Source organism: Delphinapterus leucas, chromosome 2, assembly GCF_059928025.1.
Source record: "Delphinapterus leucas isolate spDelLeu-1000000601 "Yukka" chromosome 2, BTC_Dleu_Yukka2, whole genome shotgun sequence".
Lineage (NCBI taxonomy): Eukaryota > Metazoa > Chordata > Mammalia > Artiodactyla > Monodontidae > Delphinapterus > Delphinapterus leucas.
The window spans coordinates 179,991,811-180,017,311 of record NC_143130.1 but is presented as its reverse complement, the minus strand read 5'-3'; the positions used below and the strand labels follow the sequence as shown (position 1 = coordinate 180,017,311).

General features: G+C 61.6%; 1 protein-coding gene across 2 annotated transcripts in view; it reads right to left on the bottom strand.

The window, feature by feature from the left end:
* Positions 1–15,208, bottom strand: part of KIF26A (kinesin family member 26A) — a 43,185-nt gene extending 27,977 nt beyond the window's left edge. Inside the window, exons 1-2 of one of the 2 annotated variants that reach the window (XM_022575952.3) lie at positions 15,036–15,208; positions 12,244–12,489 (exon numbers count right to left, since the gene is read on the bottom strand). In XM_022575952.3, coding sequence (XP_022431660.2) covers positions 12,244–12,489; positions 15,036–15,173 — 384 coding nt within the window. In that variant the 5' untranslated portion in view covers positions 15,174–15,208. Of the gene's footprint in view, positions 1–12,243; positions 12,490–12,841; positions 14,469–15,035 lie in introns of those variants that run through there. The other variant, XM_022575953.3, reaches the window with a different exon arrangement.
* Between the last annotated feature and the right edge of the window lie 10,293 nt (positions 15,209–25,501).

The window sequence follows — 25,501 nt, the reverse complement described above, 5'->3', positions numbered from 1 at the left end:
CATCACCACGCTCGCTCACGGCTAAGGAGGCACTCGCACGCTCCCCGACGTGCAGCCAGCAGCCAAGGCCAAGGCCGCCCGGCCAAGGAGCAGCCAGGGGGCCGGCAGAACAAAGCATCCACGGCGGGCTGGGGGCGGCCAGCACCAGGGCCCCGGCTGGAAGCAACGTCTATTCCAGAGCCAGTGGAGGTGGGGCTGGGGGGCTGGAGACCCTCCCCCTGCCTTTGCGGCATCTCTAGCCCTGCTCCACAGGGCCAAGCTGGCGATTCCAAGTCCACGGGAAGACAGAGGCCGAGCGCGGCCAGCAGAGACAGGAGGCAAGGCTCGATGGCCTCCACGCTCCATCCCGGGCATGGACTTGGTCCCTGCAGCCCACCCCCTGGCCTGCACTGAGGGGGACACACGGGTCTAACTGCAAGCCTAGTAACCAGAGAGGGCTAAGAATAGGAGCCAGGGGAGCCCAGAAGAGGTCCTCGCCTAGCCTGGAGGTCAGGGAGGGCTTCCTGGAGGAGGTGACATCTCTGGAAGAAAGAAGAGGAGGGAGCCAATCCTTAGAAGGAAACTCACTGGAGGGAAGCTATTAAGAGTCCCATTCCCGGGGCCCAGCCCCTGCACCTCGACCCCCCACCAGGCTCTGCCTCAGCCTCTCCCCGGGGCAGCCCCGCAGGGCTCTGGGTCTATGCTGGGACCAGCCCCTCAGCATCCTTGCCCCTTCCCCGAGGGGCAAGCCCCAACCACAGGTGCCTGGCTGGAACATCCTCTCAGCAGAGCATGAACCCAGCCCAGCCGTGGCTGTGACCACCCAGGACTTCCCCAGTGCCACCTGACAGAGCAAACCCCAAATGCGGGCCCGGGTCTCCGATTCGGCCAGTTGGTAGACTCAGCCAGCCCCATCCCTCCCCATCACCACAGCCTGGGCCCGCTGCAAACCTGCAGAGCCGGGGCCTTCCCCTCCCTGGCCACACTTCTCCCAAAAGGCTCTAGGCAAGGCCTGGCTCCAGTCCAGCGGCCCTCTCGGCCAAAAAAGGACTACGACCTCCCCAAACCCTCAGATGCAGAAGCCGTAAGCACCGTGCAGAAGGGGGTGCCTCATTCATCCCAGCAGGGTTCCCCAAGCCTGAGCTGTGGCCAGCCTGACCAGTGTCCACAGATGCCTGGGAGGGCTCCGGAGGGTGACAGCTGGGACAGGGTGGCCTTGCCATGAAAGTACACTCTACTGCTCCAGCATCAGCAGGGCATCGCTCTGCTTCTGTGTCCCCAGGACACGCAGACCTCGGAGATATTTCAGCTTCGGTCCAGATCACCGCAATAGAGGCTTTATTGAAATAAAGCCAGTCACATGAGGTTTTGGTTTCCCAATTATAAGATCTATGTTTACAACACACTGTAACCTGTTCAGCATGCAATAGCATTGTGTCTAAAAAAACAATTTAACGTTCAAAAACAGCGCGGATTAAAAAATGACGCTGTCAGAAAAACGGCGCTGACAGACTCGCTGGACACGGGGTTGCCACAAGGCCTCGGCTCGCAGAAAACACCGCACCTGTGAAGCACAGCAAAGCAAAGCACGTCCAATCGGGTGTGCCTGCGCCGTCCCACCCTCCCGGCAGGCTCGGCCATAGAGCTGCCCCCTCACGTGCCCCCGGGCAGGCCTGGTCGAATGACAGCGTGACCCCAGCCAGGCCAGGCCTTGCCAGCTACCTGATTTACGGGCAGCTCCGGAAGGCCTGGCTTTTCTCCAGCAGGGGCTGGCGGGCCCCAGAGTCTCGGAAGCGCCCAGCGTGTCGGGTCCCAATCAGCGACACCACCCCCGCCTGCTGCTCCCCCGTGGGGCCCCGGGGAGGCCCGGAAACGCCGCGGGGACCCCACTCGTGTTGCCCGTGGGCCACAGATGGAATCCAGACGGCGGCCCAGCCACGCCTGGCTCCCACGGGCCGGCTGTCACTCCATCCCCCACCCCCAACCCCGCCAGTTTTCCAGGCCCGGCCCTGATGACTCTGGTTTTTCCACTCAGCGGGAGGCAGCTAATGGTGGGCTGGTGAGAGGGCGAGGGAGGGCGGCCCACTAGAGCCATTAACCAACTTGAAAGGCGGCCCAGACCCCGCCCGGCCCAGGCCCAGCTGCCCATTGTTCTAGGGGCTCTGCTTCCGGGGAGCCCTGGCATCCCCTCCACGGCCTGCACAGGAGGAGGCGGAAGGAAAGTGGGAAACGCAGGGCATGGGGGGCTGCTAACAGCCCTGGGCCCGCACCAGACCCCCACCGCGCGGCCACGGCAGCCCCCCGCCCGAGCCCCGCCCCCAGCCGGTCCCGAGGAATTCAGGTGGGGCGCCAGGGAGGCCCCAGCGGCCCCAGGCCTCAGGCTCTGAGCATCAAAGCCCTACGTGGGAACCACAGGGGTCTGCTCTGGGGGGAGAGAGCCCCCCCTAGCTCAAGCACACCCCCGCACAGGGAGACAAGCCCAGGGCTGCCCGGTCACCTGCTCGGTGAGCCAACTGAGGGAGTTTCTGCGCTCGTGGCCCCCCCAGGCCACCGTCTCCCGAGTCCTGCCTCACAAGTTCCCAGGAGGGCCAGGCCCAACACACCCGGGCCCACCCCATGGCCAAAGCCCCCTTGAGGGGCCAAGTACCCCCTTGCAGCAATGGCAGCCGAGCCCACCCCTTGGGGGACCCTCACATCATCACTGCCGAAGGCTGGCTGATCCCCCGGGCCTCAAGGGGCTCCCGGCGTGGGGCAGGCCCGTCTCTCCAACCCGTCTCCTGTCACACACGTGAGATGGCAAAGGCCAACAGGAGGAGGGACCCACCTGGGGTGACCGCACGGAGAGCCCAGCGGACCCTGAGCCCCTCAGACAGGCGAGGCAGCAGCGGCTGGGCCAGCACAGGGGCCAAAGCGGCTGCTCAGACAGCAGCTGGGCCACTGAGCAGCCTGGGACAGTCACTGCACGCTGGTCACTCAGAACCACAGCCCTCGCTGGAGGGACCAGCCTGGGGACCGCAAGCTTTGGGCAGGACAGGCCTAGAGCCAGGATCCCCGCCCCCAGCACCCTGGCCCAGCGCTCGGGGCTCCAGGGAGGGGGCTTCTCCTGGGAGCTGGCACGGGCCACTCCCAGGAAGGGCACCCTGGACCCCAGAAGGTGAGGGGTGACGGCACCTTCCACACCACCTGCCGACCCCTGGACAGCCCTCAGGGAGACAAAGGCCCCTCCCCACTCCTCAGCCACCCCTTCCCCCCAGTGCAGCCCACAATCCTCAGACCCCAGCACAGGGCGGGGAGCTGGGGGACGCCTGGGAGGAGCAGCCCTCCCTCCCCCGGGCCTGGTCTCCTCTCCCAGCCCTGGAGCAGCTTCTGGCAGCTCCAGGGTCCACAGGCCCAAGTTCCAGAATTTTAACCCCTGAAAGCCCCGGCCACCGTGCAGCCTGGCACCCACCCCTCCCCTCCAGAGCCCAGCACCTTCAGAAAGACAGTAGTTTTCCTGCTGCAAAATATTACTTTTAGTTTCCCCTTTGCGGTCTAATCAAACAGATATTTCACTTGCATTTGGAAACCGTTTTTCTTAATTTGATTCAACTTAGCACCGCGCACCACCTACCCTGCACGCTTTCTGGCTTTCAGGGAGCCTCCCCGCACTTAAAAATGATGACTTCTCATTCTTCGCTTTGTTTCTGGGTCTCCAAGTTGCTTTAAGTAATCCTTCCATTTGCTCCGGTGAGGGAGTCCCGGAGGGGGCCACGCTGCCCCACCATCACCACCAGGAGAGGCCTCCCCAGCCCGGCCGGCCAGGCCCCCCCGCAGGGCAGGAGGGGAGCTGACCAGAAGCCCCCCACCCCACCGCCACGGATGCCCCCCTGGGAGGGGGTGGGAAGGGGCTCTATTCCCCAATTCAGAAAAGCCCCCAGGCCGCAGGGCTATGAGGCGACCCTCTCTGAGCCCCCATCACCCCGTCTTTTAAAAGGGGGCCTGGGCACCCACTGGCAGGGCGGCTAGGAGAGCACATGGGCCCAGAGGCCAGCCACACGGTCAGGCTCGACAAGCAGGCGCTGAGCAAGGTCCCACCAGCCACAGCTCCCTCCGCCCCATCCTCCCTTCTCTCCACAAACAAAGCAGCTGGGCCGTGACCCTGCGCGGCCCCCTTTTCCGGAGTTGACAACAGGTCCAGGAAGGGACCCCTGGCTGCCGGGCCGGGCGCTGCCCTCCCGGGCTCTGCTGTCGAGGACATTCCCAGGTCGCGTGCAGCGGGCTCGGTTTCCAGCCACACCGCAGCCATCCCAGGCCCTCCCTCCCTCCCTCCCACCCAGCCAGGGCCTCACCAGGGGCCCGGTCCCCAGCCCCAGGCCCCACCACCTGCTGGGTCCAGTGGGATGCCTGGAGACCCAAACCCAACCCTCCCTCTGCCAGCCAGGCCGCCAGAGACCACCCCGGCCTGCAGGCCTGCAGCTCTGAGGCCCCAAGCTGACACGGGGGGAGGGGAGGGGGGCCGCAGCCTGGCCCACCCAGCGCTGCCCAGCACCCATCCCCAAGGCCCTGTGCCAGGCACCGGCCAGCTGGGCAGCTCGGGGCACACACTAGCTCATTGAGACCTCCTCCCCTCAACGGCCTCTCTATCCTCCACACGAGGCCACACAAGGGTGGCGGGGGCCAGGGGGGCTAAAGGCCAGACAGGCAGGACGGCCTCAGCGGGTGAGGGTGGTGGAGAAGCAGCTCCATCAGGACACCCGCCGCAGGGTGGGAGGGGGTGCCTGGTACCCAGCCAGACACAACCTTCAGTGTGACTGTCCACCTCTGGATGCAAGCACAGCCTGTGGACCTCAGTTTCCTCATCTGGACAACGGGCCGTGGCAGATCGCGCCCCGCAAGCCCAGCCACGGCCAGGGCCCCCAATGCCACTTGGGAGGCTCTGAGTCCCGGCAAAAGGGGCAGGTGCAGAAGCCGAATGGGGCCCCTGCCCCCAGGTGGCCCCAGATACCGTGTTCTTCTGCACACAGGGCCACCCCCGGCCACCAGCCCCTCCAACAAGGCTGCTAGAAGAGCTCGGAACTACGGCCCTTTATCAGAGGGCTTCCCAGGACCCCCCAGGCCCCACTTCTACTCCAGGGCTGGAGCGCAACTGCACTCCACCCCACCTCCCGACCTTCGACCTCATCCTGCTTTCCCCTTGTCACCCTACAGGGCAACCAAGACACAGTCTCCGCATGTGCTCCGGGCAACCCCATCCTCGAGCTCTTGATGCTCCGCCCCTGGAGACCCTCACCCCACCTCTGGGCTAATTCCAGCCCAGATCAAATACCACCTCCTCCAGGAGGTCCTCCTGGGTGCCCCTTTCCAGAGCCCTCCCTCCCAGGGCACTTTGGTTAAGAGCACAGAATTCAGAGGTGGAGAAGCCAGGGTGCGTGGCCTCGGGCAAGTCACTCACACCCGTGTGTCCACTACTTCCTCCCCTGGCACGTGGGGTGGTGGAGCTAAGCACATAATTCCCAGAGGCCTGCTCACTGGTGACGGGTTTTGAACAGGCCAAGTATGTGGGGCTGGCGGGGATTCCAGGAAGAAAACTGGGCTGTGGCCTCGCACCAAGGCTGTGTGGGGGAGGATGGTGACGGGGAGCCTAGGACGGGGCAATTCGGAAGGAGCCGACTCTGCAGCCCACACCCCCGAGCAGGGCACGGGGCAGGGCCAGCGCCCGGCACGCTCCACCCGGAAACAGAGGCAGTTGTGCAGGCCAGCATCCATCACACGGGATCAGAGGTGAACGCACACGGCGGTGTAAGGACATCCACCCAAGGCGGACACAGCAGCCTGTCACTGGGCCGTGTAGGACCGTAAATCCACCAGCCCCAGGCACCCAGCTGAGTCCACCCACCCCTGCCCCAGCCCAGCGCCCACAGCCGAAGCCTGGCATGCTGCCCAGGGGGGCAGGGACCAGACCAGATGAGTCCGGGGAGCCCTCCCAGGAGCCCTGCAGTCCACGTTGGTCCCTCGACCACAAAACGTAGCACCAGAAGCGAAAGCGCCCCTTCACCCAGAGGGGGCCAGAGTGTCTAGTCAGCCCAAGGACGCTGTTCCCAGACAGGGCAGCTGAGGCCCTGCCAAGAAGCGACCACACCACAGGAGCTGGGGCCACAGGAGCTAGGGCCACGGGAACTGGGGCCACAGGAGCTGGGGAGAGAGGCTTGTCCACCACGCGTCCACCCAGCGGGAATGAAGATCACGGGGCTCAGAGGTCAGGGCTCAGGGGTGCATGACCAGAGAGCAGCTCCCAGAGGGTCCCAGACAGCCCAGACTGGCTGCTTCCAGAAACCTGACAGGGGACAGCCTGGCCCTGAATGCCACCCCCCACCACACGGGTTCCCCGTCCCCAGGAAGCAGATGAGTGGACGGAGGCCAGACGCACTGAGGGACACTCGATCCACTTCCATCCTGTTTATTTATTCATACCCCGCACCTTCTTGCACAAAAACTGCGGTGGCTTCCAGGAATTACTTGGCATAAATTGGAAGTAAAACCACGTGGCTAGAGACAGTCATGTTAGAGCAGCTAGGAACGATCAGTTCCCACAGATGTGTGAGAAAGGGCCCATGTGGTTGGCGGAAGCTGAAGACTGCATTTGCTGTGAGCTTCCTGGCAGGCAAAGGAAAAAGGAAACTAGACTTTCCTTGCCATTCAAGACGACAACCAGCTCTTCCAACTGCCAAGTAAAAGATCCCTTCAGGACACTCGAGGGAGCCTTGAGAAGGCCCCAGACCCCCTCCCTTAAGCCATGCCAGACCAAGACAAGCCCCCGGAAAGGCACTGAGCAGCCCGAGGTACAGGGATGACACCCTGACCCTCCCCCTTTCAGCAGAGAGGCAGTGAGGAAAGTCACCACAACTCATTCCCCTGCTCAGCCCCAGTGCTGACTGCAACTGGACTCCCCTCAAGAAGCTCCCTACCCCAGACCCCAGCCGGCCCCCAAAGCCCCATCTCCGCCTCTGGCTGACATTCAGAGGACAGATGTTCAGGACCCGAAGCTCAGTCCCGCCCCCACTGCCCACCCTCACTCCCCGAAACCCCAGACCAGCAAGGACCCAAGACGGGCACACGGATGGGACCAAAGGAAGTTCTCAGGGACAGCAGGGGACACCAGCTAGACCACCGCCCACCTAGGGAGGAGGGGGCCAGGGCAGGGTGTGGAGGGGCCGGCCGAGGTCTTGCAGAGGCCAGGTGGCAAGGCCAGGCCTGACCGGCCTCCTCCCTCCTCCCGCCCAGGCTTGGTCCCCACGGCCTGATCCCCCCCCCGGCTGAGTCATCAGTCCCCTACCAGCTGGGAGAGTGCCCAGCAGCCAGCCAGGGAGCACCGGCCCCTCCCACACCTCCCAGCTGCCTCTGGGGCCTGCCGACACCTGGCTCAGCTGGAGAATGCTGCTGACACCAGGCGCCCCGCCCCGGGGAGCCCCCCCAGAAGCTGGTGGAGCTCAGGCCAGGCTCCAAACAGCATGGGGGACACGGGCCCAGGGACTGTGACCCCAGGTGGCAAATGTCCAGCACCAGCTGGGCCAAGCCCCTGCCGCCCCGGGACCCCACCATGGCATACCAGTGCAGTCAGAGCTGGGGGCGGTGGGGACAGACCACGCAGGCTTCCTGGGGGTGGTGACAGAGGCCCACCACTCCTGAGCCAGGCCCCAGAGAGAGATGGGAGGGTCTCCAGGCCTCTAGCCTTAGAAGCCTGGTCACTCACCCCGAGCTGTGCCCAGGGTGAGCCCACGGCCTCCCGGCAGCCTTCAGACTCGCTGTCCAGCTTGGTGAAAAACACGAACCAGTGCTGGGGCTGCATGGGTGGGCAGTGGTTCTGGAATTCGCAGGGTGGGGGAGGACGAGACGCCCCTGTCTAGGTGAGCGAGAGATTCCCAAGATCGAAAGGAGAACTGATCACTTCCCCCATCTGAGCACTAATCAATTCAGTGCCGTGTTGACACGTGGACGTCCCGGGTTCCAGAAGAGTCACCACCTCCACGCGATGCGTCTGGGCGGCAGCTGGAGCAGATCCCCAAGCAGGATCCCTGCCCCCCACAGCTGCAAGGGGCTGGGGACCGCCATCCTCCACAAGGGCCTCATATGGGGTGGCAGGGAGAGCCAAGATCCAGTCCAGCAGCCCTCAGGGTGAACACAGCAGGGTGTGGGAGGCAAGATCTGGTCACTCAGTCGTTCAACAAACGTTTCTGGGTGACCCAGACCCCAGGCCTGCCCTGACAGAGCTCCTGGCCTGGGGGTAGCACACTGGCCACAGAGACCACACAGTGGCCGTGGAGTGTGGGAAGGGCTGAGAAAAGGCGGGGCCAGGTGGCAGCAGGGGTAGCCTCTGGGAGGACGGTGGAGATGTGGGGGAGGGAAAGCTCGGGGGAGGGGAGGAGAGGTTCACTGCACGTGGAGGGCCACCAGGCTCTGTGCCAGGAGCTCAAAGTGAGGGCACTCAGTGAGGTCCGAGTCCCCCACCACCGTCAGCTGCCCAAGCAGGGCTCAGGGCAACTCAGGCTGTACGGTTCCACCAAATGAGTATGGGGTGGAGGTGGGGGGGTAAGTCTGTCAAAGGGGCACCGGGGGGAGTCTGCCAAAGGGGCACGGGGGGGGAGTCTGCCAAAGGGGCACGGGGGGGAGTCTGCCAAAGGGGCACGGCGAGGGGGGGAGTCTGCCAAAGGGGCGCTGTGGCAGACCACCATGCAATGAAGAAGGGGCCCCGTGCCCAGGGACTGTGCCTTTCGGGGGGCCTTGGTCTGGCCTCAGTCTGGCAGGGCCCAGGTGGACAGCAGGACCCAGGACTGACCACGGACCCTCCTGAGGGCTCCACAGTTCAGAGAGTCCCCTCTGGCTGCCCTGAGGGTGGGCAGCTGTGGGTGGGCTGGGCCGGGGGACAATGACAGGGGCCTGCAGGAACTTGGTGACCAGTTTGCCAGGGAAGGCTGGGGCCTCAGCTTCTGACTCGGGGGATAGAGTGGCCAGTACTAAGCTGGAGGGCGCTCAGTCGTGGAGGAGAGGAAGGCCTGGCTTTGGTCCCTGGGTGGGGGGGTTCTGGGAGCTCCCAGCAGAGGCCTCTCAGAGGCAGGGGCAGGGAGAGCAGAGCAGGGAACTGGCAGGACCACCTGGGGAGGCTGGGGCAGGGGGAGGGGGTCTGGGGAGAAGCAGGGCATCTGCAGCGGGGCCCACGGGAGGAGCGGCCCATGGAGGCCACAGGACAGTCCGAAGGGCGTGCTCCAGGCCACGCAGGGGTCCAAAGGGGTCACTCAGAGACAAGGCCTTGGACCCTGGTGAGAGCAGAGGTGGCTCCATGGAGGCCCAGAGGCCCCAGCCTGGCATCCCCTCCACAACCAGGCCCACCACCCCTCTCAGTTCAGGCAGGACGGTCTCTGGGCTCCAAGCTGGGCAGGCAGAGCATGTTCCCTCCCCCACGGCCCCCAGGGACATTGGGGCTCAAAAGCAGGGGGCACAGTCCTATCTGCTCCCCATGGATGAGGTCCCTGGGCGGGAACCACGGTCATCCTCACTGCCCAGGTGCGGAAACTGAGGCAAGCGCAGGGAGAAGGGAGCAGAGGCAGCAAGGGGGAGGCGGGCCCTCCACCCAGGCCACCCGCCCACCTCCCATGGGCACCAAAGACCTGGGCACAGCATGACCCCCGAGCCTACATCCCAGCAAAAGCAACAAGGGCTGAGGCATACGGGCCAGCCTGTGCCAGACGTGGCCCAACACACCTGTGAAAGGGGTGCGAAGGTGGTCCCAGGTACAGAGAGGGAAACCGAGGCCACGAGCTCTCAGCGAACCTGCCCAAGGCCCCACAGCCCGGAGCTGTCACCTGGCAGGAGGGTGGGCAAGAAGCCAGCGGGGAGTCGAGCCCCGGCAGAGATGCCTCAGGCAGCGTATGGGGTGGCCGTGAAAGATCACGTCCCTCGACCCTTGCAAGGCTCCCTCCCACCTGAGACCAGGCAGGGACCCCAGGGGCAAGGGCCTCTCAGCCAGGCTGGGGTCCCAGCTCCACCCTCATCCCAGGCCATGGGAGCCCAGCAAGCCACCTCCGGACAGGGGCCTCCCGAGATGCCCCAAGCATGGGACTAAGTGAGATGACAGCCAGCAAATTTCTCTGTAAACCGTGAAGTGCCGTTCTCACAAAGCTCATCTCCTCACGATGAGAAACAAGAAAGGGCCCCCGAGGGAAAATTCTAGACCACAAACTCTACATTCCAGTGCCTTGTCAGCCTCAGAGCAGAGCCCAGTGCCCCTGGACCATCGGGCCAGACTCCTGGGAGGACCCCCTGGGGCTCACCCAGAGCCAGGCACACGCGGGTCCCCCCGGCTGCCCCAGCCTCCTTTGCAAACTAAAAGCAGAAGCAGCTGCACAAGCCCATCCCGGGCACCATCTCCCCAGCCTGCCCTGCAGGAAGCTCTGGGGCAGGCCAGGTGAGGCTGCAGGCTGTGCGCGAATCAGCCTGGGTCACACAGGACAATGACACCCGCCAAGGCCCCAGCCACCTTGTCCCATGTCCCACGGCCCAGGTGGCTCAGCCCAAGGGCCTGAAGCCCCCTTGGGCCCATTCCCACCCTCTCTGGAGAAACAGTGGATGACGGGGCCCTCCCTTCCTCAGGCACAGCACCCTACAGGTTGGACAGCACCCCAGAAGGGCCCCTGGAGGCTACCCCCATCTGACAAAGGAGGAAATGCAGCGGGGGAAGGGGCCAAAGAGATCAACAAAGCCAGAGACCCTGGTCTGCTGCGTGAACAGGCCGCTGGGTGCCAGGGACAGCTAGGGAAGGGGGTAAGCCCTCACCTGGCACTGAAGGGTACCCAGTGTCAAACGCCAAACTCGGGGAGGCCAGGGGAGGTAGAAGGTGAGCACTGTGGGTGGTCCAGGGCCTTCCCTGATGAGCTGTCTGCAGGAAACAACCACTGAGACCTCCAGATGAGGGACCCCGAATCCACCAGTGACTAGTGTGACCTGCAGCTCTCTCCACCAGGATCCCCTGCCCACCTGCGACCCACCGGCCACATGTCCAGCACCACCAGGCAAAGCCCAGTTCAGTCACTAAAGCCTCTCCTCTCTCTGGTCTCAATTTCCCCTAACGGGGTAGTAAGATGGCCCTGTGGCCCTGTCAGGCCCCCAGGAGTCTAGCCCAGAACACCCTCTCCCGGGGCCGTGAAGGTCTTCTCACGTCTTTTCAACCAGATTCAGGCCATGCGGGGCACAGAGCGTGGCAAGGCTGCACCCTGCTCAGGGCAGCAGATGCGGGAGCGTGCAGCTCCACCCCAGGACGGGCCACAGGCCCCCTCCCCTGACCACAGAGCGAGGGTGCCCAGGACACAAACCAGACTCACATCCCCACTCCCAATGCCATGGGGAACACCGCTGGACCCCAGGAGGCCAGGGTCTCGCCCAGACAACAGGGCCTCCTCGGAGAACTATATTTAGATTCAATGGGGATTATGCAGGCTTACTTCCCAGGACAGCTTTCAGAAAGGCTGCAGGTCAGGCGGGAAGGGCTTCCTCTGGAGAACCACCCCCCCCCCCGCCCCCAGCCCCCAGCTTCCCAGGCTGTGCAAACTTCCAGAGCGCATTGTTCCTGGAACAATGGTCCCTGCTCCTTCCAAGACCAGGGCAAGCCCGCTGGCTACAGAATTCGGCAGAGCGCCATCCCCTGGCCAACACCTTGGCAGCTGGGTCTGGAGCCTGGGGGGCCAGATGGGTGGCCACTGCCTAAAGTGGCAGAGCCCCAGGTTGTGGGCCACACGCAACTCTTAGCCATGGCCCTGGGAGGGGACAGGGAGGGGGCCCCCCCTCACAGCAGCTGGCCCACCCTCTGGCCCTCCAAGCCCTCCTGCCCCAGGTGTGCAGTTTCCAGACACTTGGCTGGGGGCCCAGGTGCTCCAAGGGCGACAACGCACCAAATAACCTCTTGCCGCTGGCAAGGCAGGAGCTGTCCCGCCCGGGGTGGAGGCCCCGCCATCTCCCCCTCTTCTCCCTCTCCCAAACACACACTAGGCTTCCAGCTGTGGGACATCTGCAGCAGAAACGCCCACCCAGCCCCTCCCATCAGACAGTGGGACCCTCTTAGGATGAAATGCCCCAACTCACACACAAGGTGTTAACAGACGGGAAACCGAGGCCCAGAGAAGAGAAGGGACTGGCCCAAAATCCACGGTGGAACCTTGCCTCCCTCCAGGCCCCGAAGACTCCCAAGTTCCAGCATAGGACCCGTCCCAGGGGTCGGCCTGAGGAAGGGTCACTTACCCGGAGGGGTGTCCCGGGCCCGCCGACCAGCTTCCACGCCTGTCGCTTGAGCTCGGCGAGCTTCGTGTGGCAGTGGCGACACCAGCCGCCTCCACCAGCCGAGTGGCCCTGCTCCGCGCCCGCCCCGGCGCCCTCGGGCGCAGGGCGGCTGCCGCATGGATCCTGCTCGGGCCCGGCGGTCAGCCTCTTGCGGGGGGGCACCTCCAGCAGCTGCAACGTCTCGCGGGCCGGGCCGCCCTCTGTCACCTGGTGGGGGGGGCAGAAGGGGACAGTGAGCTTGGGCCGCTGGGCGGCGCCACCCCGGTACCCAGCACCGGAGACTCCAGACCTCAGAGCGACCCAGGCCGAGTGACTCACTCGACAAAGTTACGAGCGCTGGGCACGAACCTGCAGCGCAACGTGTTCTTCCATGCCGGGAGAGCTTCATTGCCCGGCCCCCCCCACCCCAGCGGGAGGCCGTCGCCAGCCGCGCTCCGCTCCAGGCCCGGCCCCCAGGGGGCGCCGCGCACCCTGCCAGTGTCCTCCGTCCCGGGCCCGGTCCCGGGCCATCCGCCGGCCCCCAGTCGCCCGCCTCCCTCTCGTGCCCCGCTGCGCGTACCGCGGGCTGCGCCGCACACAGGGGGGCGCCGCGGCTGCCCATGGCCGGGACGCAGGAAGGGCTGGGCCGTCGCTTCGGGGCCACGAGGGCTCTCCGGGGTCGCCGCGGCTACGTGATCCGGCCTGAGGACGCCCCCATGGCGAGGCCGGCCGCTCCGAAGTTCGCGGAGCAGGCAAGTGGCGGAGAGCGCGATGGCTGTGGCGGCGAGCGCGCTCGGAAACGAGGGCGGGGCCGGGGACTCCGGGGGCGGGGAGGGGCGGGGCTCCGGGAGAGCTGTCCCGCCCCGCCCAAGCCCTCGCTCTGCAGTGTGTGGGGGAGGGGGTCCCGCAGCGCCGCGCGGCCGCACCCACTCCGAGGCCCCCAACCTGTCAGGCGAGTCCCAGCCCGAGGGAGGGGCGCTGGGGGCCGCGGTGAGATACCCCGTACACGCGCGCGTATGCGCCTTCCTGCATCTCTCCTGGGACACTGGGGTCTCCTGGGAGGCCCCAACCCACTCGTCACTTTACAGGCGAGAAAACTGAGGCCGCGGAGGGGAAGGCCTTGCCCAAGGTCACACAACAAAGTGGAAGGGAACCCCGGCCCCCAGGCTCCCGATCGCTTTTTCCTGAAAATCCAGCGCACTCCGCGTGTCGGTGGCCACACTTTGGGTCTAACTGTCACGCATGGGTGAGCATCGCCGGGCTCTGCGCCTCGGAACGTGCTGCGCCCATGCCAGTCTATCTGTGCCTAGGCGTGTCTGCAAACGGCACGCGAGTCTTTGCAGCCGCGCGTGTGCAAGAAGGCCGGTGTGCGCGCCGTGCGCCCGGGAAGAGGGAGGAGGTGGCCCTGGGGGTGTGCGCGGGACCTGTTGTCAGCCGGCCGGGCAGATGGGAACTTAGCTCCGGAATTAATTGCCTGTTAGTCTCCGGCTGGGAGGTCGCCCCCCTTCTCCGGCGACCAGTTGCTCCCGCTCCAGCTCAGCCCTAAGTGTCTTCGCTATCCGAGGCGGCAGGCGGATCCGGGTCCGGCTCTGGGTCAGCCAGAAATCCAGGGTCGGGCTCCGCGGGCGCGGCCACCCGGTTTCTCGCGACGCGAGCGCCCCCTTCTGGCCTCCGCGCACCCGCCGCCGCGAGGCTCGGAAGAGGCCTCGCGCCACACGTCCGGGACGAAGAGGCGCGCCGGGGGAGGGGGTCGAGAAGGAGCGGAGCCAGAGCAGAGGGCGGCTGGAAAACCGCGGCCCAGGCGGAGACCCCAACCGCAGCTCCCCGGCACGCAGTGCGACCCTCACACAGATTCGAGCCGCTCCCCGCCTCTCCTGAGCCCCTCAAAGCGACTCCTTCTTTATGTTTTGCCCACCCTCCCTTTCACTAGAAAGGTCCTCTCCACCTACGCACTCACTCCCCAGAAAAGAGTGGAGCGGGGTGATCTGCCCCTCCTGGCTCTCCCAGTTGTTCTTGGCCTGCAAAGCGGCGAGGGGAGCATAAAGTGGGCAAAGGGTCCCCACTCTCACTCCACGGTCCCACGTCGTCCAGCCCCTTTCCACTCGGCCTGGACGCCGAAGCTCTTCTCCTTTTCTAGCTCCTCGAAGGAAAGGGGCGTCACCCCCGTCCGGATCTGGGTACCGCGGGACATCGCAGCCCCCGCCCCTCAACTGCTCTGGGACACAGACACACACATACGCAGGCCCGGGAAGCGCGACTCTATAGCACGCCGACGCACACACTCCTCACCTGCACCTCCGGAAACACATCGGCCCCAGGAGCCCTTGTCCTATGCCCGGGGCCGGCCACACCCGCAACTTCGTTTGCCCGCACGGCTGCGGCGCTTCCAGAAGCACACGCTCACACCCTACACCTGGGTTCCCGGGGACGGCCAGACACGGCCCCGCGGAACCTGGACCACCTCGGGACTCGGGATCAGCCGCGAGACCCGCGGCCCCCAGCCTCTCCCTCCCCAGCAAGGCGCGCGGTGGGACTCGGAGTCCCTGCGCTGCGCTCTCCTCCCTCGCCGACAGTCCCCCGCTCAGGACGCTTCGCTGAGGGGAGAGAGAGAGATAGGGCAGCACTAAGGGGGAAAAGTGCGGCCCGGCCTGCGCGACGCTGCTCGGGACCTGCCGCCTCTTTCCCGGCGCCGCACCCTGGGCCGCGGGAGCCGCGCCGCAAAGTAGCGGGACGGCGCCTCTGCCGCCAGCCGGGTCCCGCCGCCCGGCCCTCACCTTGGCTCGGCGCCGCAGGAGGTGGCTGGTGAACCCCAGGATGATCTCCGAGTCCAGGCAGAGCGCCCCCATCTCCAGCAGGCTGGGCGCCTTGCGGGGCGCGCCGCGGGGCGGCTCGGGCGGCCCCGGCAGCGCCATGGAAGAGCGGAGCGCGGGGAGCGGCGCCCCCGCCGCCGCCGCCGCCGCCGCCGCCGCCGCCGCCTCCCCGCCCGCGTGCTCACTGGCCGCGCGCCCGCCTCCGCCGCGCCCGCACCGCGCAGGGCAGCCCGCCAGGTCCCCAGTCCTCCGCGGCCCGCGTCGGCGGCCCCTGCGCTGGCTCCGCGCCGCGCGCCCCCGCGCTCCGGCCCCGCCCGCCCGCGCCGACAGCGCCCCCTCCGCCAGAGCGGCGAGCCAGACTCCCGGACACGCACACCCGAGGAGGAGGGGCGGGGGGCGAGTACCCTGCTGGCCCTGGGGCGGAGGATGGGGGCCAGGACCCGGCCTGGGTCCGCACCCCCTTGCTTCGCGCGCCTCCTACCGGGTGCTGTGGCCGGGAAGCCCAGGGTCCGGGCGGCAGCGCCTAGCGGGATTCCGCAAAACCCCGGCGGACAGGGGGCGTGTCGTGACCCCTCCCACTCCAATCCGCCCTGGGGACTCCGCGCCTTGGGGGTCCCAGTCCCTAGACATGTGTAGGGAGCCCAGTGACCTTGCGCTCCCCCCTCTCCCCATGCTCCACAGCGCTCCTGTCTGGGGCCCCTCCTCGGAAGCCCCCCATCCCACACCCCAGCCTCGGTCAACGGACTCCTAAGGCCCGTCCCACCAGGACCTCAGAGCGCCTCCACTCCAGCACCCCGATTCCGCAGCCACCTGCAGCCTTCTCTGCCCTTGACCTGAACCCCTCCGGCCGTTCCTGGAACTCCTGCGGGCTGGAGGATCCCTGCTATTCGCCAGGCGCGACCAAATTTCGGAGTCCGTGGCGGGACGCTCGGGGAGCAGGGTCTGGGTTCTACCGGGATACAAACTCAGGCCCGAATCCCGCGCTCCTTCAGTGCGCAGCCCCCCAGCCTCGCAAGCTGACGGGCGCCCTCTGTGGGCGCAGGCCAGGCGGCGGGACGCCTGCCTGGGGAGGGTGGAGCCCCGGGACAGGGTTTCCTAAATAACCTAGGCCCACGGCGAGGTCTTTGGGAGTTAGCGGGGTGGGTATTAAGCAACACTGCCGGGGGAGATGGACCTGAACAGGATGCGGAAGGTAAGCAGGCATGGAGAGAAGACCAGAGAAGCGAGGGCCTGGACGTCACAGCGCTGGGCCCTTTCAGAGGCACAGGTGCGCAGATGGCCTGACATGACAGCTGGGCTGGGCCAGCCCGGCAGCCCCCTCTGCTCCCTGGAAAGGACCATGGACTCTCCCTACTCACCCCTCTTCCGCCGCTGGGAGACCCTCCTGCTTCACGGCGTTCCTCCCCTGACACTCCAGTGGCAACTGGAGGACATTGTCTCCACCTGACTGCACCCGAAGGGCTCATCATAAACACCTTATCTGCCCGGCGCAGGGCTGGCCATTACCACTGCTCTGCCCCACCCGGGCCTCGCGTCAGGAGAGACACCCCGGGAGGAGCTGCCCGCCTCCCCATCCCCGTGGCTACTCCTGGCCTGGGGCAGAGATCAGGGCAGAAGCCACAAGGAGGCCCGGAGTCGCCCACTCCCCCTCCTCAGCCCCTCCTGTCGGCCACTGGAGGCCACCCTGGGGACCTCCCACCCTCCTCCCTCCCCACCTCTCCAAGACCCTGATCCTGGGGCGCTTCCTCCAGTGGACCCCGCTCTTCTGGGAGGGGGCTGCCACCTTCTCAGTGGATTGATTAAAGCCATCGTGGGGATTTTTTTTAACATTTAATTTACCAAGCACGCCACGGCCAGTCAGAGCTGTCCCAGGGGAAATCTAGGCCAAGGGAGCAAAGGAGAAAAACCCCTGCAGCTGAGTGGAGCTCTGACAGGATTAATTGCTGGACTCGGCTTCCAATCAGACCCCACATGGCAGTATTTCAGGACAGCGGGAGGACACCAGGCTGCAGTGGTCAGAGTCCTGCACCGGGCATGGGGAGCCTGAGCCATACCCCCACCTCACCACGACCCGCTGGCGACACTGGGAAACGCCCCCAGTTCCATATGCAACCCAAGTTCCCGTGGGTGGTCTCCAGCCCACCCCCAGCCAGCCTTTCTAAGAGGGGCCAAGCCCTTCCAGCCAGCAATCTGAGAGCTGGGCCGGCATCCTGACATGCGTCCACGTTGCACTTTGGAAGATGAATGCCTGGCAGCAGTCTCTATGATGGTGGCAAAGGGGACCAGTAGGGAAACGGCCAACAGATCCTAATACTCGATCCTCGCTGACAGTAGACACAGGTCAAAAACCAGGGGATCCTGGAAAGATGCCCAGACACAGTGTGCAGCAGGGTCAGGTTTGCGTTTCTAGAGAACATTTATGCCCATAAAGGCCTGGACCTTTCCTGGGAGAGACGCAAGGGACAGGTAGGAGTTGTTGCTTCTGCGGAGAGGAGAGGGTGGGCCGGAGAGAGGCTTCTCTCCACTTTCTCCCCGCCTCCCCCCCCCCCCGTGTGGTTTTAACTGTTGCAGGGCATTTAAACCATGAGTGTGGGTGTTTAATAAAGAGTTCAAGAAGGATTGCAGGGCTTCCCTGGTGGCGCAGTGGTTGAGAGTCCGTCTGCCGATGCAGGAGACACGGGTTTGTGCCCTGGTCTGGGAAGATCCCACATGCCACGGAGCGACTGGGCCCGTGAGCCATGGCCGCAGAGCCTGCGCGTCCGGAGCCTGTGCTCCTCAACGGGAGAGGCCACAACAGTGAGAGGCCCGCGTACCGCAAAAAAAAAAAAGGATTGCAGTGCCTAAGCTGCCAGAGATAAGATGATCTGAGGTCCTCGAACTAGGACCCCACTCAGCATGGAGCAGCCCCTCCCTCCCCTCCATGGGCAGGGTGGGGGAGGGAAAGAAACCTTCCCCCTTATCTCAAGGGGGGCTTGGGCCCCTCCCAACTTCTCCAAGTCTGGTCAGCTCGCCAGGCGCCCCCTCAGCACCCCTCCAAGAGGCTGGGCTCATGTCTGGGGTGGGTGGTGAGGGGTGCCTCAAGAGGGCGGCCCGTGATGACAGCCCCACCGTGTCCGCAAGGGAAGCCCACCTCGGCTCAGGGCAGGGTCTCCGGGGGGGTTGGGGCGGCAGGCTTCAGGTCAGGAGAAGATCAGCCATGTTCCCAGTTCTCCTTCAGGGGTGGCTGAGTGCTGGGGGCCACTCATTTAATTTTCACAACAACTCTAGCAGGGGGTGTTACTGCGATCCCCAGCACACAGATGAGGAAACAGGCAGAGTGGTGGACAAAGTTGCCAGAATGCATCCCAGGCCGTCTGGATCCAGCGTCTGTGCAGGTAGCCCCTTCACCCCCAGGGCCTGGCCCCAGTAGTGCAGCTGTGGAGGGCAGGACATGGCCTTGACCTGGGGGCTCTCAGCCGGGGGTCAGAAGCAGGAGGCGAGGATGATCACATCCCCACCCCCACCCCTGCCGCAGTGGGCTGCAGGATAAGGGTGTGTCAAGTAGAGAGAGAGAGAGACCAGCAGAGTCAGGCCGGCGCCCTGTGGAACAGGGACCCTCACTGGTCACTGGGCCACCCCCCCTGCCCTCTGCCCCGCGCCCCTGCCCAGCACCCCACGCCAGGAGGAGCCCCAGGCCCAGAGAGATGGGACCACCTCCAGCACCGTGGTTTCAGCACCTCGGCCAGCGCCGTGGCGCAAGGGCCCGCCCCTTGGCCCTTTCTTCAAGTCACGTGGGGATGGGCTCAGATAAGGGCAGTGGAGGAGGGGCCTCCTGGGTGCTGGGTTTTCCATCATTCACTCGCTCATTCGTTCACTCAGTTCAATCACCCTGGAGTCATCCTTGACTCCTGCTTGCTCTCGGCGCCCTTGGGTCCTATCCATCAGGATTTCCTGTTCCCGCGCCCTTGACACAATGACCAGAGTCAGACTGCTTTGCACAGCCTGTGCTGCCCATGCCCTGTCCCGGCCACCGTCATGTTTACTGCAGGGGCCCCTAACTGGAGGCTCTGTGACCACTGCCACCTCCTTGGGTCTGCTCTCAACACAGCAGCCAGGGATGCCTTCGAGCCGGTGGGTGATATCACACCACCTCTCTGCTCAGGACTTTTGCTTGCCTTGTCATGCCCTGGGAGCCCCAGCGTCCCACAGCCTCACAGACTCCTTGCTGTTGCTGAGCACCGCCCCCTCAGGGGCTCATTCCTGTTCCCTCGGCAGGGGACGCTGTTCCCCAGACATCCACTCTGCTCTCTCTCTCTTTTCTGGAAGGTCACCTTCCTGGCAAAGCCCTCCCTACCCACCTTACCTAAAACCCCAAACCCTCCCAATATTCCCCAGCACTGCAATGCTTTAGTTTTCCTCCTCAGCACCTACCATGCGTTACTATGAATGTTTCTTATTTGTCTTGTTTACTGCGCGTCATCCCCATTAGAAAATCGGCTGTTTCTCTCATACCTGACGCAGGGTAGATACCCACTGATAGCTGTTGAAGAAATAAAGGCATGAGTGATTCCCAGGCATGCTTTTTGTTGCTAATTCCTGTGTGAAGTCCCATTGCAGAGGGGCGCCTGCCCTCCATCCCCTTCCTGGGTGCAGCCCTTCTGGCCCCCAACCTGGATGTCTGCTCTGGCCTCCTCACACTGGCCCTCCTTCCCACCCGATCCAGAGCAAGGCTGCAGGGTCAGACCCTGACCCTGGGATGACTTGCCCAGACCCGCCCAGCCCAGCCCTAGGTCAGCGGGTTTGACCCGCCTGAGGACACTTCCTGGCCCAGATGGAAGCATTCCTGATCTGTCTGAACCTCCCTAGCTCCCGAGAGGAAATGTACGTGGCACCGAGTGGTCCCCAAACCCTGTAATGAGTGGCCGCACCGTGACAGGAGCACTCTGGCCCTCCAGCCCACCCTGCAAGGCTCCCAGCCCCAGTAGAAATTCTGAGGTGCCCCACAGAAAGTGGTGGTCCCTCAGCCAGCCCGCAAGGCACCCAGCCTGGACCTCCTCCTCTTTGGGCTCCGCTCCTTCAACTTCTTTTGTCCTCTTTGCCTGGACTTCCCCCTCATAGCTGACGAACTCCAACTTCAGGGTGCACTCAGATGCCATCTCTTCCAGGAAGGCTTCAAGCCCTAGGCAGAACTAGTCCCCCAGTCCTGGTACTCCTGCCGCACCTGGCATGTTCCTGTGTCCCTCCAGGGCACAGGTGTCACTGATTCCCAGGTGTCAGTGAATGTTTAAGGAAGACAGGAAACCAGTCAGGAAGGTCACCAAGTAGCAGGAGCAGACCCCTCCTCCCCGACTCCCTGGTTGATGGGGTCAGAGGGCAGGAACCAGGACTCTGGGAAGCCAATCCCCTGTGTTCACACAGCCACAGCTGCAATGGGGACACTGCCACTTGTGGCCGGCAGATGGCGCCCCTTGGCCACAGTCTCTGGTGAAAAAGAATGCATCAATATTTGAGACAGAAACCGTCTGGTTTCCCTCTTATGCAGATAGGAAAACTGAGGCCCTGAGAGGGGCAGGGGCTTGCTTAGACCCCTGAGAGTGAGAGGTGCCAGCCCTGAGACCTCTTCAGCATCCCCTCCACGTGCCTCCCTGTGTCCCCCCCACCCCCACAGGCCTCAGCCCACCCCGACTCCTTCCTCCTCCCTCACCCCCGTTTTTGCTCCGTCTCCCCCTACCCCTCAAAGACCTGGGCTCAACCTCTAGCTCGAGGACAGGCAATGACCAGGGTAGAGGGACACATGGGGGCAGGGGGTGCAAGCTGGAAAGCCCTGGGAAAACCCTAGTGCAGCTGCATCACTGCCCTGACAACGTGCCAGAAATGGCCTTGCTGCTTCCTGAGGAGCCCGTCTGGGTGACTGTCCCATACAAACAGCTCCCTTCACCTCTCCAGGGCAGGGGCAGAGTCCAGCTCAGCTCTGGATCTGCAGGAACCAGGGCTGGACATGAAGCTGCCCTTTTGAACACAGGTTGGGTGTGTGTGTGTGTGTGTGTGTGTGTGTGTGTGCATAATACAGCTTACACAAGAGTGTACAGCATGATGGACCACACACACTGAGAATGCAAACAGCATGAGCTGGTGTGCTGGATGAATAAAGATGGGGGTGCTGAGGGAGCCACGCCCTCCAGACCCCAGGGTCCAGGCACACCACTGACCATGTCGAGGACATCTGCATGCCTCATGAACCACCATACCTCACTCATCCTGGGCATGACCATGGGGGTTCCTCAAAGAAAGAAGAGAAGACGTTGAGTTCCATGAACTTAAGTACAGATGCAATTCAGAGAACAATAAGAGAAGCACTTGGAAAATAAAACTGTGATAACAGAAATAAAATTCGAAAGGATGAAAGATAAAATCAAGGAAATACCCCAGAAAGTAGAAGAAAAAGAAAGAGAAAAATAAGGGGAGGAGAAAGAAAAGAAAATTACAGGATTAGAGTAAGAAGTTCAATATCTGAATAATAGTAGTTGCAGGAAGAAAGAGCAGAAAAAATATGGGTAAGGAAATAATGAAAAAAAAAATCCCAGAACTAAGGACTGAGGATTTAATGGTTTCCACAATTTAAAAAAAAAAGAAAGAAAGACCAACATCTTTGTGAAATCTCAAAACAACACCAGGAACAAACAGAAGATACTAAAAGCTTGCGATGGGGGGAGGAATCCACATGTCAAGCAAGAAGCAGATTGGCCTCTACTTCTCAACAGTAGCAAATGGAAACTAGAAGAGAATAGAGCAGTTTCCAAAACGCTGAGGAAAAATTATTCCCTATCTAGAATTCTATACCCAGCCCAACTATCAACTGAGTAGAAAAGTAGAATGAAGACAAAAACTTGGCCTTTGATCTTTCCCTTTCTCCAAGTTCCTGGCAGATGGGCTCCTCCCAAATAAAGAACTAAACCAAGGAAAAAGAGGACATGGGATCAAGGAAATGGGACTCCAACCCAGGAAAGAGATAAAGGGCATTTCCAGGGTGGTGAACAGAGGTTTACAGGTGTCAGCTGAGTCCTAAGGGTCCAGATTGGAGCAGGCATTCAGAGCACTGTACAGGGAGGCCTTAGAAAGAAGGAAGGAAAGAAGGAAAGAAGGAAGGAAGAAAGGAAGAGAGGGAGGGAGGAAGGGAGGGAGGAAAGGAGGGAGGGCGGGAGGGAGGGAAGGAAGGATATAGATTACATAATGTGTTTGAACACATTTAGAAGGGATATAAACTTCCATCATAACTATGCAAATTAAAAAATGAGGCAATTATTTTTTTAATTAAAAACTGTACCAGAAAGGAATGGTGACATAGTATGCTAACTTGGGGCAGGAAGCTCCTGTTTTTCTTAACAAGTTTTATAATTATTATTTGACTTTTTAAATTATATAAACGCTTAAAGTTCACTTTTAAAAGAAATTATTTGTTTAATTTAGAAATGTAGATGAAAGTGAAAACATACTTCTGAATAACTCTAGAGAAAAATCCCAGTGGAAATTACAAAGAAAGCAATTGAGTGCTTTATACCACCACCCACGGTCTGAGACCAAAGTGACTCCAAAGGAAAATTAAACACTTATCTGAATGGTTTTTAAAACGAGGAGCAAAGACTAAAGAAGCCAGACTTCACAAAATGTATGGCCAAGTGTCACCTTGCCCATGGCATGTCACCTTGGCCTGTGTGCTGGGGCATCTTCCCAAGACACTCCTCAGGCACGATGGGGACTTGGTCTGGAGAAAAAGGAAGGCTGAGTCTTGGAGGGAGGAGGACAAGGTACCTGGAGGGTCCCCTCTGCCGGGACTGAGCTGGCTCTGCCACTTAGACACCCCCCAGGAACCACTCCTGGAGGTGGCCACCTCCACCCACTTCTGCTGAGGCCAGGCCCTCAGGGAAGTTGTGTGTACGTGTGACGAGCTACACGTGGATTTAGGTGGGATCTGATGGAGCCTCCATGCCCCAGCACTGAGCCAGTGGAACATCTGAGTCCCCAGGAAAATCCAGCATCGGGGGTGGTAAGCACGAAGAGTCCAGGAGAGATCTAGTTCCAGAGGAGAGCAGGATGGGGACCCCACCCCCAACCGTGTGTCTGTCACAACACACATTTCTGGGAGAGGACCATGGCAAAGAATCAGCAGATCACAGGGGGAGGTTTGAGCCACTATTCTTGCGGTAACGGGGCGGGGGGCTTTTTGAGCCAAGATAGAGCAGCAGCGACCAGATTCACACTCCCACCAGAAATATTCAAAAAGGGACAAAATGGGTGAAGCAACCATTCACAGACATTGGCTCTCAGGCAGGACGGGACAGGCACCCCTGAGAGAGGGCAGCAGGTGAGGCAGGGCGTGCGCTGGCCCAGCCCACTGGCCGGGGAGAGCTGACGGGCCTCAGCACGTGGAGGGGGCACCAGGGGGAGCTCTCAGGCATCCCCGGACAGAGCGCACACCGTCGGGACTCTGAGGCAGCCAAGGCTGCGCGAGCCTGCAGGGCAGAGTCTCAGAGAGAAGAGCTGCCAGAACCACCATAGCTCTGGAGACCGGCAAAGGGGCCCCTTGAGTCTCTAGCCCAGTGCCCGTCGGCACGTGAAGGAAAGGACGTTCCCCAAGGCCAGAGAAGGAGCCACCGGGAGGGAACAGAAGGAAAGCTGCCTGCGTTTCAACCACGTGGGAACCAAAGCAGATGCGCGCACACCATGTCTACAGCAGCATCGCTCACAGCAGCCCAAAGGTGGAGGCAACTCAAGTGTCCATCGACAGAGGAGTAGGTCAGCAAGCTGCGGTCCCACCACACGGTGGAGCACTGCTCCGCGCCTCGAGGAAGCAGGGAATCCTGACACCTGCCACAAGATGGATGAGCCTTGAGGACATTTGCTCAGTGAAACAAGCCAGTCACAGAAGATGGAAATACAGTACGACTCTGCTCATTTGAGGTAACTGTCTTAACTCTGAAAGAGAGAAAGTAGAGGGACTTCCCTGGTGGTCCAGTGGTTAAGGCTCCGTGCTCCCAATGCAGGGGGCCTAGATTCGATCCCTGGTTGGGGAACTAGATCCTGCATGCACACCGCAACTAAAGATCCTTGCGCCACAACAAAGCTCCCGCATGCTACAACTAAGACCCAGCGCAGCCAAATAAATTAATAATTTTTTTTTTAAAGACAGAAAGTAGAACAGTGGTTCCAAGGGCTGGGAGGAGGGGAACGGGGAACCATTATTTAATGGAGAAAGAGTTTCAGTTTCACAAGATGAGAAAAAGTTCTGGAGGTGGATGGTGGCAATGGTTGCACAGCGATGTGAATGTACATAATGCCACAGAACTGTGCATTTAAAAATGGTTAAAAGAGGGCTTCCCTGGTGGCGCAGTGGTTGAGAGTCCGCCTGCCGATGCAGGGGACACAGGTTCGTGCCCTGGTGCGGGAGGATCCCACATGCCGCAGAGCGACTGGGCCCGTGAGCCATGGCTGCTGAGCCTGCGCGTCCAGAGCCTGTGCTCTGCAACAGGAGAGGCTACAACAGTAAGAGGCCCACATACCGAAAAAAAAAATGGTTAAAAGAATAAATTTTATGTATTGTATATTTTCCCATAATTAAAAAAAAATTTTAAACATGCTGGGAATGGTGTGTGTTCCCACTGACCAGAAGGAATAAGTCTCATTGTTTGCAAGGTGTTGGGTAGAGGACTTGAGGGCTGCCTCATTGTTGGGGCAACAGAATAAATGTTGAACAGCTCCTGCTTAACAAAGCTAAAAGCAATCCTCAAAAGGATCAAGCTCTTTGCAGGTAGTTCAAGCACATCCCAGGACAAGGCTCACAATGTTTGTAAGGTACAAAATTATCCAGCACCCAACAGTGTTTAAAGCCACAATGCTTGGCAGCCAATCAAAAATTACCAGGCACACAAAGAAACAGAAAACCACAAAATGAGGAGAAAAATCAGTTAACAGAAACAGGCCCGGAGAAGCCTCCTACACTGTGGGTGGGAATGTAAATTGGTGCACAGTTTGGAGAACAAACAGTATGGAGGTTCTTTTAAAAACTAAAAATAGAATTACCATATGTTAGAGCAATCCCACTCCTGGGCGTATACCCAGAAAAGATGAAAACCCTAATGTGAAAAAATACATGCACCCCAATGTTCATAGCAGCGCTATTCACAATAGGCAAGACATGGGAGCAACCTAAGTGTCTCTCAACAGAGGAATGGATTAAGGAGATGTGAGATATCTCTGTGTATGTATATGTCAGAATAGTACTCAGCCATAAAAAAGAATGAAACAATGTCGTCTGCAGTAACATGGATGGACCTAGAGATGACCATACTAAGTGAGGTAAGTCAGATGGAAATAGCATATATCACTTAAATGTGGAATCTAAAAAAATAACACAAATGAACTTATTTACAAAACAAAAACAGACTCACAGACAT